The sequence below is a fragment of the Periplaneta americana genome, chromosome 6 (assembly GCF_040183065.1).
Source record: "Periplaneta americana isolate PAMFEO1 chromosome 6, P.americana_PAMFEO1_priV1, whole genome shotgun sequence".
NCBI lineage: Eukaryota > Metazoa > Arthropoda > Insecta > Blattodea > Blattidae > Periplaneta > Periplaneta americana.
In genome coordinates this window covers 18715001-18728929 of record NC_091122.1, presented here as the reverse complement: position 1 = coordinate 18728929, position 13929 = coordinate 18715001, and the positions used below count along the sequence as shown (strand labels likewise).

General features: G+C 34.5%; 1 protein-coding gene across 2 annotated transcripts in view; it reads left to right on the top strand.

Moving 5' to 3' along the window:
• The first annotated feature begins 329 nt into the window (after positions 1-329).
• LOC138701085 (uncharacterized) overlaps positions 330-13929 on the top strand; it is a 52913-nt gene continuing 39313 nt past the window's right edge. Inside the window, exon 1 of one of the 2 annotated variants that reach the window (XM_069827651.1) lies at positions 330-451. In XM_069827651.1, the coding sequence (XP_069683752.1) occupies positions 449-451 (3 nt within the window). In that variant the 5' untranslated portion in view covers positions 330-448. Of the gene's footprint in view, positions 452-5591; positions 5772-13929 lie in introns of those variants that run through there. The other variant, XM_069827655.1, reaches the window with a different exon arrangement.

Below are 13929 nucleotides of genomic sequence, written 5' to 3'. Positions count from 1 at the left end.
TTGTTTCATATGGCACCTGACCACACTCCTCTCGAATTACTTCCAAAATAATAATATCCCGTGGATTCCTGCGTACACTTTTCGTTAAGGTATTCCCACAGAAAAAGTCCAGTGACGTAATAGCTGGACTTCTGCAGGTCACTTGACATTTCCACAACACCTGATGACCCATGCAGGAAATGCATTGGTAAGGCTATTCCCATGTTATCAATGCAAAATGGGGCAGTGTATCATCATGCATGAAGTGCACAACGTCAGCATCATACCACTTCCATTCAAGCTGTATTTGTATTTCGAGTACGATCATACACAAGACAGTCTTGTTTCCATGGTTACTGCTTCAAGATTTCTTTACACTCAACATTTTCCTGTAAATCGTCTCATTAAATGCACATGTTTCAGAACGCACTGAGAATAGAATAAAATTAAAGCTTCATTTGTGTTTCAAATGGTATGTATCAAAGTACATTTCAGCGGTGGAATGGGTCACTTAACTATTTACGCTACTACAGTGCAATAAAAAGTTGAATATAAATATGGGTCGCCCTGAAGTTATATTTTTAAAATGAGATTCCACAGTTGTCTAGTGGCTAGAGCACTAAACTTATAATTCTGTGGATCCGGGTTTGATCCTCAATGTACCCTGATTTGCAACCGGTCTTGGGAAAGTCCATGGTTCAGGTAACGAGTTTTTCTCTGAGAGCTCCGGTTTCCCTGCGGCATCCTAAGAATCTCATTGCAGGTAACGTAGATCATCCTCCAATGGCACATCCTGGGCAACAACTGTCTGTTAATTGGTCTACACAACTGGCTTCAAATGGGCAAATGAAGAGTCAAGTACCCACTCTTAGTTAAAAAATAATTATAGTGATGCAGTAGATTTTTCTTCGAAGTTGTGGTATTGTAGGATTTGACATTTATATTTAATTTTATTTTTAAAATTGATGTAGTAGATTTACCGTAATAGTTGTGGTATAATAGGATGTGACATTTACAGTTCATTTTATTTTTAAAGTGATGCAGTAGATTTTCCCTCAGCTTTGATATAGTAAGACTGTTGGCATTTAGATTTCTTCCTTCTTTAACGAGATGATTACAGACTTGAAGTGCTATGATTATGATTCTATAAAGCCACAATGTAGTCAGTCTAAAATTGAAGAGAGTGAACAACAAAGAATGTATTAATAATTTTTAACTGGTTGTCAAAACAGGTTGTATGCATGAAGTCTGATAGCCTATAAAAGTCATATGTTGAAATTCGAGGTGGAAGTAGGCCTAGTTAATATAATTATAGAATCACAGTTATCACCAGCACTATATCATCTGGATGGGTCTCCTAAAAAATTTTGTTCTTTGCACTTCAATAATTATTAATGCTAATCTAGCTGCCTAATTTCATACAGAAGGAAGTGCACTTAATGCTAGGCCTTTTTTGGTTCTAGTAATATTTTGAAGGGGGAAATGTAAGTCCAGTTATTCTGTTTTGATTCGGTGATTGGTTGAGTGAAGCACAACAATGAAAGACATTATCTGCTATGTTATTTTTAATTACACAAACACCTGATTAATAACAAGAACCTCTAACAAGGTAATCGAAGTTTATTACTAGTAGGCCCCCAAAACTTATCTAATTGTATTACAATATCACCTTATTTTTAATTTAGCATATCGATAAACATTAATTAAACCGAAAATGTTTTCGGTTTAATTAAGCCGAAAAGGCATTTTCAGTGCCAATAATAATTTATTTTGTGCGCACAAGGTTGGAATTTTGGAGTAACAGGAAAAGGAAGGTATCTGTGTTCTGAAATTTATCCCACTATAGGCTAAATGACAATGATAAAATATTTCACAATTATGCATATTTTAAGTTTATAATGCAAATGAATGAAATTTATTTCTGAGCAAGAGTTGTAATACATTTCCAGGAAAGGAAGGTTTGGAATCCTATTGTAGCTGTGACTAATACAATGAAGAATAGATACTACAAAATATAATTACAACATAAAGATAATTGTTACAATCCTAATATAATAGGCATGTTCATTAAAAATAAAAACGAAAGCATAAGAAGCGAACACAATATGATTGGTACATAACATTTATATATCAACACCAACAGAAACAAAATCGCAGCTCCATTAAAAAAAAAACAAATAGGCCTACAGCATAGCATATAAAACAAATTTAACACAACAGAAAAATCTAAAAAATCACACCAAACAAATAAATAAAAACAATTCAAGTGGAGACTACAAATTAAAATGCAATAATTGCATAGATTTCTATGTATGACAAATTGGAAGATCATTCCAAATAAGATACAATGAACATATTACAGCAATAACCAAACCATACAATATATCAAATTATACAGAGCACACCACTAACAACCATAAATACAATAATACAGAATCAGAGACAGATACAATAGATTAGATAGATAGGTTATATAGACAGACAGACATATTTTGTTAACCATTGGAATACAATTATTCATGGAATCGTCGGTGTACATTAATCTAACAATGATACAATAATTTTACAGTCATCTTAATCTATGGTAACATGCCACATGCTTATTAAATGAGGGGCTTAGAACAAAAAGCAGGTAAGTGACGGAAACCTAGTTTTTAGGAAATTACAGTTAAAGTTCTACATGCAATGAAATATTATGCACTAGTTTGGTGAAATGATGCCCATATAGCAGCACTGCACAGTGTGATCACTTACCTCATTTTATCCCAAACAAACATCCTTTTGGGCTATCACAACACGCACTTACCTTATTTTTTTTAATAATGTCACTTACCTGCTTTTTGTTCTAAGCCCCTCAAATAGGATACTAGTTACGGTACTTAGAATATAATGTAGTTAATCACTAAGCAAATAACGGACTACTAATACTACTAATTCAGTCAGTAATGCATAACACACTAGAATAGTTACTTGTAAATAAGATGCTTAGTTTATTTTAAGAGATTCACAGTTAATTATTTTGTAATCACACACTAACAGGCAATTGATTTTCTTTCTTCTGGGTCTTGATGCTGCCTTTCTTCCAGTAGGGTCTCGAGGCACATGAAACAAGAGAGAACAGAAAGGCAGTACACACAAGAATAAATGGTTAAAATTTAAAACTTTATATTTAAATATTGCTTTGTGCACATTGGCATGTATGTCAGTAATATATTTTTAACAGATTTCTTAAACATACTATTGTTATGTGCCTTGTCATGTGGGGGAAGTTTATTATATAAATTACTGCCAGTATGTGTAGGGGTATTGAGAGTTTTATCAAGTCTGTGATAATTCAAATGTATATTATTGGATGTCCTAGTATTGTGCTCGTGATATTCTGAGTTTGTTTTAAAGGAATTTAAATTTGTATGAATAAAGCATACCGTTTCTAGGATATAAACACAGGTTACTGGTAAAATTTTAAGTTCCTTGAAAAGTTCTTTACTTTCTGTGCGAATGGATACTTGCTTCATAATTTTAATTATTCGTTTTTGTAGTTTAAGTGTAAGGGAAGATTTTGATGATGATCCCCAGAATGTAATTCCATATATGACTGTACGTACATAGCCAAAATAAACTGACAACAGTAGCTGAATGGGTGATATTTTTTAGACGACTCAGAATACATAGCATATTCGAGATATTTTTTCTGTTAAGAACTGAATGTGGTTTTCCCAAGTCAGGTCTGTATCAACCCAGATACCTAGAAATTTTGTGTTTTTAACTTCTTTAATTACGGTGCCATTAAGTGTAATCTGTACAGGGTCTTGCAACTGTTGTTGATTGAAATTCATAAATACTGTTTTATTTGCATTTAATTTGAGCTTATTATCTGTTAACCATTGTTCCAATATGTAAGTAGACAGAATATTTCCGGTCACTGACTGCGCACTTCGCTCTCAGATCAACTATAACGTAGCCTACGAGTAGATGACCTGATACAATATTTTTGCATTGTGAGCAATTTCCCCTCAATATCTATACGGTGTTCTCAGTATCTCTTAGGATTCATGAAAAAGCTGCTGAATTGGTCCTAAAACATTAGATTTTTAAATTTGATTATTTAACGACGCTGTATCAGCTACTGGGTTATTTAGATGGAATTGGTGTTAGCGAGATGGTGTTTGACAAAATGAGGCCGAGGATTCGCCATAGATTAACTGACATTCGCCTTACGGCTTAAGAAACCTCGGAAGAAACCCAACCAGGTAATCAGACCAAGCGAGAATCGAACCCAAGCCCGAGCGCAACCCCGGATCAGCTGGCAAACACACTATCGACTGAACTACGCCGGTGACTCGTAAGATTTTTTTAGCCCTTTTTTTTGTGGGGAGTGGGAATTTTAGAGCATACTACCCAACGTCCTTAAATCCATTTTAATATTATTCTCCCATCTACGTCTCGGCCTCCCCAGAAGTCTATATATATATATACATTTCTGGATTCGCCCATACGTGCTACATGGCCTGCCCATCTCAAACGTCGACTTTATTTTTCATACTTTAAGGTAAAGTTGGTTGCATATACAGGCGCTCCACTAGCGAAGCTGCATGAAACGCCATATTGCTTGCAAATTTTTTCTGAGTATCCAGGTAATAGAATGTGTGATGAGGTATTAGGAAATCTTTCTTCTTCACACTATCATTTTGGTAGAGATAATTTTCAAACTTTAAGGTAAAGTTGGTTGCATAACTATCCATATACAGGCGCTCCATTAGCGAAGCTGCATGAAACGCCATATTGCTTGAAAAATTTTTCGGAGTATCCAGGTAATAGAATGTGTGAGAAGGTATTAGGTAATCTTTTGATAGAGATAATTTTCATAACAGACAAATAATGGTCAACAAGCTCATTCCCAATTTGTTTTCCAACATGCCAGTGAACGTATGTGATGTTATTAACCATTTTATCCGAAATGTTGATAGTTTTGCACTGTAGCATGTTCTGCAAGTTCGTAGTTAATTTTTCTTCTCTGCAGAGAATACATTTAGTAGTGTACCAGTATAAATTCCATTTCTGAAAAAATTCGCTGTCAAACAATCATGTGCAAGTCACTGCTGTTCTTGAATTTTTATTATTTAAAATTTCAAACCTAGATTTATCTTCACTAACTTTTTTTCATTATTATTGGATTGGTTCATAAGTTCGTAGCGTTTTTCTGTACTTCCACTCATTTAATTGTACTATAGTGACACAACTACCATAACAACGAAAAATGTTACGAACTTATGCACCAATCCAATATTTAATATTGTTCGTTTATATTTTTTTTGTATTAATAATTTGTCTGAATAATACGAAATATCTTTTCTTTGTCAAAAAGTCTGCATTTGTATTTCCTTCCAATCCACAATGAGTAGGTAGGTGTGTATCCATCCATTCATTGTATGTTATTAACTACGGTAATAGTAGTACGTAGTACGAAAGACTGGCTAACACCGGCAGGCATACATTTTTTTCTAGATGCCAGAGTAATAGAGAAAGTGAAGAGGTATTTGATGTACAGTACTTTCTTGAACACATTAATTTTGGAAGCAAATGTTTTCATAAAAGTACTAGGCAATATCCTGTTAGTAAACAAGAGACGGTTGCTAGACGCAATTAATGTTCTGGGAAAATAGAATAATTTACAATAGCTTTTGGTAGAGAAGATTTTCATAATGAACAATTGCTGATAATGAGGCACATATTCATGACAAACAAAGGATGACCACCAGGCGAATTATGGCGGCTTTTAATCAGCATGATTAGTAAGTGCAACCGATATTTGAGTCTTAAATGTAGTTATTGTGGAACAAGTGGTGAGTTTTGAACAATGTTTCCATACGTTTTTTCCCCCTCTATAAGCTTATTAAACATTGTACATTTTTATCTTGTTTAAGTTTCTTTTGGTGTCAATAACATAAAATGTTCGAACAGTAGCATTTTAAGACTACATAATATTGAATTATGTTAATTTAAAACTTAAATCTGGCCACTGGCGTAGCTTAGGCGTAGAGCTTTTGCTTGCTGATCCAAAGTTACGTTCGGGAGTGAGTTCGATTCCCCCTTGGAATGATTATCTGTTTCCCCCCCCCCCCAACCGTGAGACGAATGCCTGGTAATCTATTGCGAATCATCGGCCTCATCTCGCCAAATACTAACTTGCTGCCACAAATTCCATGACATTAAATAACCCAGTAGTTGATATAGCGTCATTAAATATAAAAAACTTAAATCTAGGGTCCACACTACTTTAACAACTTACGTTCAGAATCAGAAGAAGTATGCAGGCCTATGTGCCTGATTTACGTATATTTGATTTTACTAATGTCTTTTTTTTTAATTAGTTATTTATTGACTCCGCATCAACTACTAGGTTATTTAGTGTCGATGGGGTCAGCGATAGCCATATATTTGGCGAGATAAGGTAGAGGATTCGCCATCGGTTTACCTGACATTCGTATTACAGTTAGAGATAACATCTGAAAATATCCAAGGAGGTACCTATATAATCAGTCCAAGCGAGAATCGAGCCCATGATCATATCAGCAGGCAAACCTGCTACCGCCTGAACAGAGATGGTGGTTCTGACAGTAATAGTAACGATATTTTTTTTCACTTATTTATTCATTGTTTCATTCGTACAGTATTATTATAAATCAAAATTATATAGCATTTTCCTACAAAAATCATTAATAACTATTCATTATTTTGTAAATTACTGTACTTTTCGTATCACTTTTCTTGGGCAATATTAGTCTAGACCCATATAGAAAAACACATTTAATTTTCGTAGCTACAAAAATATGACTGCTACCTATATTAAAATACGACCGAAAATATCAAATTCACTTTTTGGAAAATGTTTCTTGTAATGTCTTCTTTTTTTCTGTGTGAAATTGGCGTCGGTACCTTTTTTTTTTTTCTTCTTTTTTTTTTTTTTTTTTTTTTTTTTTTTTTTTTTTTTTTTTTTTGTATTCGATACGCGTGACTCGACTAGAAGCCAAGGATGTAAATATATTCGTACCTTAACGTGGTAACGCAATAGTACAGAAATACTTTTTTTTAAGAATAATTTATCCCTTATGACTTACACGTACTACATCACAGTATATGCTTATTTAAAGACAGGTTTGGCTGGTACCACTTACTTCTGGAGAAATGAAAACACCATGAACTTAAAAAAAGATGGACAGTAACTTATTGCTCTAGTAACATTCAATAAATGCGCAAAATTGTGTTAATACATTCAATTTTTCTAAATTAAAGTCCCCTTTGTGATCATTTTACTTACCGCACTGTTTTTTTTCTTTTTTTTTTTTTTTTTGTGAACAACTAGACAACGTGTGGTATTGTCAACTTACGAGGCATGTTAATCAATATCGGTAGTCTAAGTACGAGAAAAGAATACGATAGTCAAAATAGTTATTTATGTAAGTATTGAGAAATTAGTTTTTACTAGTCGAGGACAAGTTTGCAATTAAGTAATCTGAGACTAGCAAATTCTGCTTAACTAACAAATTGCATAGAGGCCTAATTTTTTTACCGCTCCCACATTTTACGTAATGAAAATATATTTCTTCATTTTAAATGATTTTATATCAAATCTGTCGAGAGGGCCGTCGAGTTTAGAATATTCTTTTATTTGTTACTACGTTACTGTTGAATGAAACATGTTTTTTTTTTTGTTCCAGAGAAAAGTTTTCTAATACCGGTAGCCTTAAGAATTCGTGTTCCAAATATCATGCATGTATAGGCCTAGAATTAATAGTTTCGAAAATATATGTAGGCCTATAGCATTTTGTATGAGAATAAAGCACGAAATTAAAGTTACGGGGAAAATTCAATCAAAGTTTAGCGTCATTTGAAATCCCTGTGCACCAGAGCTTTAAAAGTGGCACCACAGCAACTAACGAAGCCACAAATGGGCAATACACTTTATGTTTTTTTTTTTTTTTTTTTTTTGAGCGATCGTATTTTTTTGTTGTATTTACAGCTATATTTTTGTTAGGCTTTGAATGTTAGAATTCCCACACAGAAACTTGTTGCTAGGGAAACTATTCTTCATAACATAAAACTATACTGAAATAGACCCATTACAGTGCACTTATTGTTACTTAGTTACCATTACAGTGCAGTTTTGCGAAAGCTTTGGAATAATATTGCTCTAAATTTTCAATGTAAAATATATTGTATTTGTAATTTTAAAAATATGATGGTGCAAAAAATGTTGTAGCCTACAATACACGTTTGTGAAGTGCGTTACAAAATCTCGGAAACTGAAAAATTCGCTCTGCTCGATTTTCAAACTTTTCCTCGGTTTTGTAAAAAGCACTTTCCAACCTTTTAACGTAATATATACTATTTACTTACTTCCTTAGAGAAGCAATGTGACTTACGTCCTGTCGTCAATAGCAACCAACACTATCACGATAAAATTCATTTACTTCCTTAAAAATAAGATAATAACAGTATACTTACGGCAATGGGAGTGGAAAAAAGTAATTATTATTTTGGACATGAGAACAGGATAAAACTGCAGTATAGCCTATATATATTCTATTTGTTTTTGAAATACGTATTATGATGAAAGTTTTGCGTATCTGTTGCAATAAATGGCTCATTTTACAAATAAAATATTAATGTAAACATGAGCAAAAAGATTAATAGAGGAAAATCAAACCTTGAGTTTTTTCATTCACTTACAGATAGCGACCATGGAGAAAGTTACACAACGCAGAACTGCACGCATTGCATTCTTCACCTGACATAATTAGGAATATTAAATCCAGACGTTTGAGATGGGCAGGGTATGAGCGAATCCAGAAATGCATATAGGGTAAATTAGGGTCTGTTGGACAGTCGGGCATGTTGGACACTCTGTATTTTAACGTGTTACCTCGCCACTTGTGGGCACCACATTCTGCTAGAAATCAATGATGGAAGCAGTCACGAGTGTGGCTACTTCCGTCATTGACTTCTAGCAGAATGTGGTGCCCACAAGTGGCGAGGCAACACGTTAAAGTACAGAGTGTCCAACATGCCCGACTGTCCAACAGACCCTAGTTTACCCTATAGACTTCTGGGAGGTCGAGACGTAGATGGGAGAATAATATTAAAATGGATTTAAGGACGTTGGGTAGTATGCTCTAAAATTCCCACTCCCCACAAAAAAAGGGCTGAAAAAATCTTACGAGTCACCGGCGTAGTTCAGACGATAGCGTGTTTGCCAGCTGATCCGGGGTTGCGCTCGGGCTTGGGTTCGATTCTCGCTTGGACTGATTACCTGGTTGGGTTTCTTCCGAGGTTTCTTAAGCCGTAAGGCGAATGTCAGTTAATCTATGGCGAATCCTCGGCCTCATTTTGTCAAACACCATCTCGCTAACATCAATTCCATCTAAATAACCCAGTAGCTGATACAGCGTCGTTAAATAATCAAATTAAAAAAATTTAATGTTTTAGGACCAATTCAGCGGCTTTTTCTTGAATGCTAAGAGATACTGAGAACACCGTATAGATATTGAGGGGAAATTGTTCACAATGCAAAAATATTGTATCAGGTCATCTACTCGTAGGCTACGTTATAGTTGATCTGAGAGCGAAGTGCGCAGTCAGTCACCGGAAATATTCTGTCTACTTACACAAGCGAAATATTATACCACAAAGCATGTACAGAACTCTTAATCCTCCTAATAGAAGAAGCACTGTCTATAAAACTTTGTTCATATTTGTAAGTAATTCCCTCCATAATCATATTGTGGCAACATGCAGTAAGATTATTTCTGTCTGCAAAAGAAGAAAGTGACAAACTGTACGCAGTGATTTCCAATTAATTTCCTTCAAGGGTCACAGAGAATTTATTGTGTTCTTGAGGACAGAAACAGTCATTAAATAGTTAAATGCTTGAGACAAAATTGTTTCTATATTGGGTTAATTACATTGTTGAAAATGTATATATATATATATATATATATATATATATATATATATATATATTAGTTTCTTTACATTAGTATTATTTATTTATTTATTTATTTATTTGCGTATTTTTGCTAAACATAATATAGGTAGATATAGTCAATTTTGACAAGTAGTTGACATTATATTAAAACAAAAGAATGGAATGCAAAAAAAAACTGTTAAATACATTAAATAATACTGAGCATATTAAATATTAAAATTTGTTATGTTAAACGAATTTACTCCCGTAAGACCAACACTATATGTTGTATAGGTACATATAATTTCTATTGACTTATTGAATGTTTTCTATGTCTAAGTTTTATTCCTGGTTGAGTGGCAGAGGACGCCCTATGATCTTAACTCCCCTACGTTAAATAAAACGTTTATTATTATTATTATTATTATTATTATTATTATTATTATTGTTATTATTATTATTGTTATTATTATTATTATTATTATTATTATTATTATTATTATTATTATTATTATTATTATTATTCTGTAGAAATATTATTTATCTGTGAGAGTGTTAAGATGTTCTGCGAATGACTTGTGTCGATAGAATGCAATAAATAAATAAATAAATAAATAAATAAATAAATAAATAAATAAATTAATTAATTAATGTATTTGGAAAATTACTGAAATATTACTATCCAACTTCGTATTCTTGCAAACTATCATATTTCGACTATCGACATCATGTGACATTTTCCATTCACTAATGTTTGCTGCGTGAGCGAGAAGTGGCCCGCGGGTCGCCTATTAAGAATCGTTGCTTAGCTGTAAAGTCTACAGCTAACTCTATGATATCTGACAATAGTTATTATATTCACCATGGCATCTGTTGGTCTGACGATTAAATCTCTTGTGATGGACACTTGTGAGGAGGCATTCATTACGTTCTATAATTGGATGATGCCTAGAAAAGGCGAATTTTGGCGGTCGAGAAAAAGTTCTGTCTGATGCCTCCTCGGGCAATAACAGAGTTCTGTTGCTAGCCTTGAAAATTGAATCTCTTATAAAGTCATATTACTACCCAGCCTAGTCTGTCGCATATGAAGCCGCACATCTTTTTTTTTTGTTCAATATAACAGCAAGCTGCACTACTTCTCGGCCACCAGTCACTTTCTAATTGAATAGCCGCCCAGAACAAGATTGTGACCCTCGTTTCTCATAAGTTTACTTTTTCGTGAATAATGGTTGTTAATGATGCGTTTTGTGTGTAATGCTCGTACTCGTATTAAAATCAGCACACATGTCTGATTGTCAATCTTGCTCTAAAAATTAAAAGTATGTACAGTACAATGTATTTTTCCCCATTTTTAAAGAATTTCGTATTTACTGGTTACAACCTTGTTCTGGGCGGCTATTAAATTCTAAATAACTTAAGTTTTATTAGGAGAACTGCAGGGAATTATTGAACATATTTCGTATGGGCTTAGGTTGGTTTAATTTTATTATATTTTGTTTTTGTCAGCACTCGCTGAAATGGATAACGGGTAAGCAGTATATCGCAGTATACACTATACACCGTTGTGCAGAAGGGAGAGGGAGGAAGCATACCCACCAGCAGCCACGGATGCACGCCAGTGCAATGCCTTACCCGCGGGTAAGAGACGCTAGCTCGAAGGTGCACTGTGCTGATGACCTCTGTATTATCTGATATACCCTGCAGTAGCTGAGTGGTCAGACCTTCAGCCTGTTACATAGGCGGTTGGGGTTCGAGTCTCGGTCAGGCCTGGGATTTTTTTTATCGAAAAATTCTTAGTGACATTTGTGGCGGACAAGGTCGCAGTTGGGGATTTTCTCGGTGTTCTCCCGTTTCCTCATACTAATTCAGTCAACATTTCTTCATTTCATCATCATTCCATAGCATTCCCCAAACGCCGGTCGGCAACGCACGGAGGGGGCTGGACTAGGAACGAGAGGGGTTGCCAGCTCGCTTGTAGGCTAGTCAGTTGGACCAAACCCAGATGACAACAGCTTCACTTGTTAAGTGGGAGAGGGTGAATGAGGACTCAAGGAATGGAACGGAATGAAATTTCGGAAGGGGGCATTACGACCCAGCACTGCGACTTTTCAAGATCTATTCTGCTAACTTCTTCTTCTTCTTTGCCTGGTTCCTCATACACCTTTTCCCACGCCATATATGTTACCAAAATAACTCAGGCATAGAACTTGTATTTTCGAGCTCATGCAGAAAGGTTTGTTGAAAATATTTTTTGATATTACAATGAGATTTATATTCTTGAAAGTTGTACTTGTTAGATTCAGAAAACACGTAGTTGAAAGTTCACTGAAACATAACTTTTAATGTTTATTTGTAATGTATATAATTTAAGTTAATTATAGCCAAAAATTCACTATAACCGATATCACTAAATCCAGAGTTGTCTGTGTCATCACTAGAGCCCGGCATTTATAATAGCTAAAATGGGCAGACAAAAAATGACAATTAAAATATTAAAAAGGTGCTGCAAATTAAAAAATAAGGCAAATATGCAGGTGAAAAAAGACAATTAAAACGTGAAAAAGTCGTAGTACGTTCTAAAGAAAAACACAGAGTCCAATATATTTTATCTCTTAATTTATTTGAAATTCATGCAATATATAATTTTAAGTGGTTGCACGTTATAAGACACATTTTTAGATTTTATGTCAAACTCCGCCTTCTATCGAAGAGAATAGTTTCGCCATAGGAAAAGATAGTTCTACATCAACTGACCTTACTGGTGCATGTTTGAAGTAAGCATATATCTATCTATCTATCAGAGCTTTAAGTGTTCAAGTTAATTCATTGAACATTTGTCATTAGAGCAGCGAAATTTGGATTTCAAAAGTTAATACGAAATCACTCCCGATGTTCAGCAATTAAAAATTCAGTTTAGCTCGTTTCATTGTGTTTGTACGCGATTCTTGAAGGGCAGAGAGGTTCAGACATAGTATCTCCTCCCGGCCTTTTATGACCATGCGGTAATATCTCAAAAGGAAATAAAGATGTTGATTTGGTTGGACGGGAAGAGACTTTAAGCGTAGTGGTAATTCAGTTTGCGTAATGAAATAAATTGTAAAGAATTGCAACTGTAGGATAGCCAATTTTAAACTCTCGCAAGTGAAGGATAAATTAAAATGTTGGTTGGTAAAATAACTTAAAAAATAGCGAACAAATATACTTCTAGTTTATTTTTCAGGGGAAAAAATGCAAAAAAAAAATAGGCACTCATTCCTAAAAAGGTTTAAACAGGCTACATAAAAATTGGCCCTGTTGTTGTTGTTGTTGTTGTTGTTGTTGTCGTTGTTGTTGTTGTTGTTGTTTAGTCATCTCTCCGAAGACAGGTTTGAACCTCATAAGTGATATCTTATCGGTGTCTAAGCCAGGAGATAATGGCATACATCACCGATTAGTAACATATTACACTAATCAGACTTCAGATGCCTGCAAACAATTGTTCTTCCTCTGACACATATCGTCACGTGAGATGTACTGCCTGTTAATAGATGTTTACACATCAGCCAGAACCTCAATCAGAGGTATAATTGGCCCTAAGGCTCCTGATTAGTAACATATTACACTAATCAGACTTCAGATGCATACAAACAGTATTGTTCTTCCTCTGACACATATCGTCACGTGAGATGTACTGCCTGTTAATAGATGTTTACACATCAGCCAGAACCTCAATCAGAGGTATAATTGGTCCTAGGGCTCCTAAATGCGTCGAAACGCTTTAAATCTATATAAATGTTGCATAAGCCTATGTCAACCTAATAATGAAAGACATTTTGCTAAACACCCGTCGTCACTCATCAACGTGACAATTATTTTTAACCGACAGTTCATCGATGCTATATCAACTGCATGGCTATGTAGTGTCGATGGAGTTCGTCGTAGAGAATTTGCCATGAAATTACATGACATTCGAGTCGGAAAAAAACTCAACCAGATAATCAGCCTAA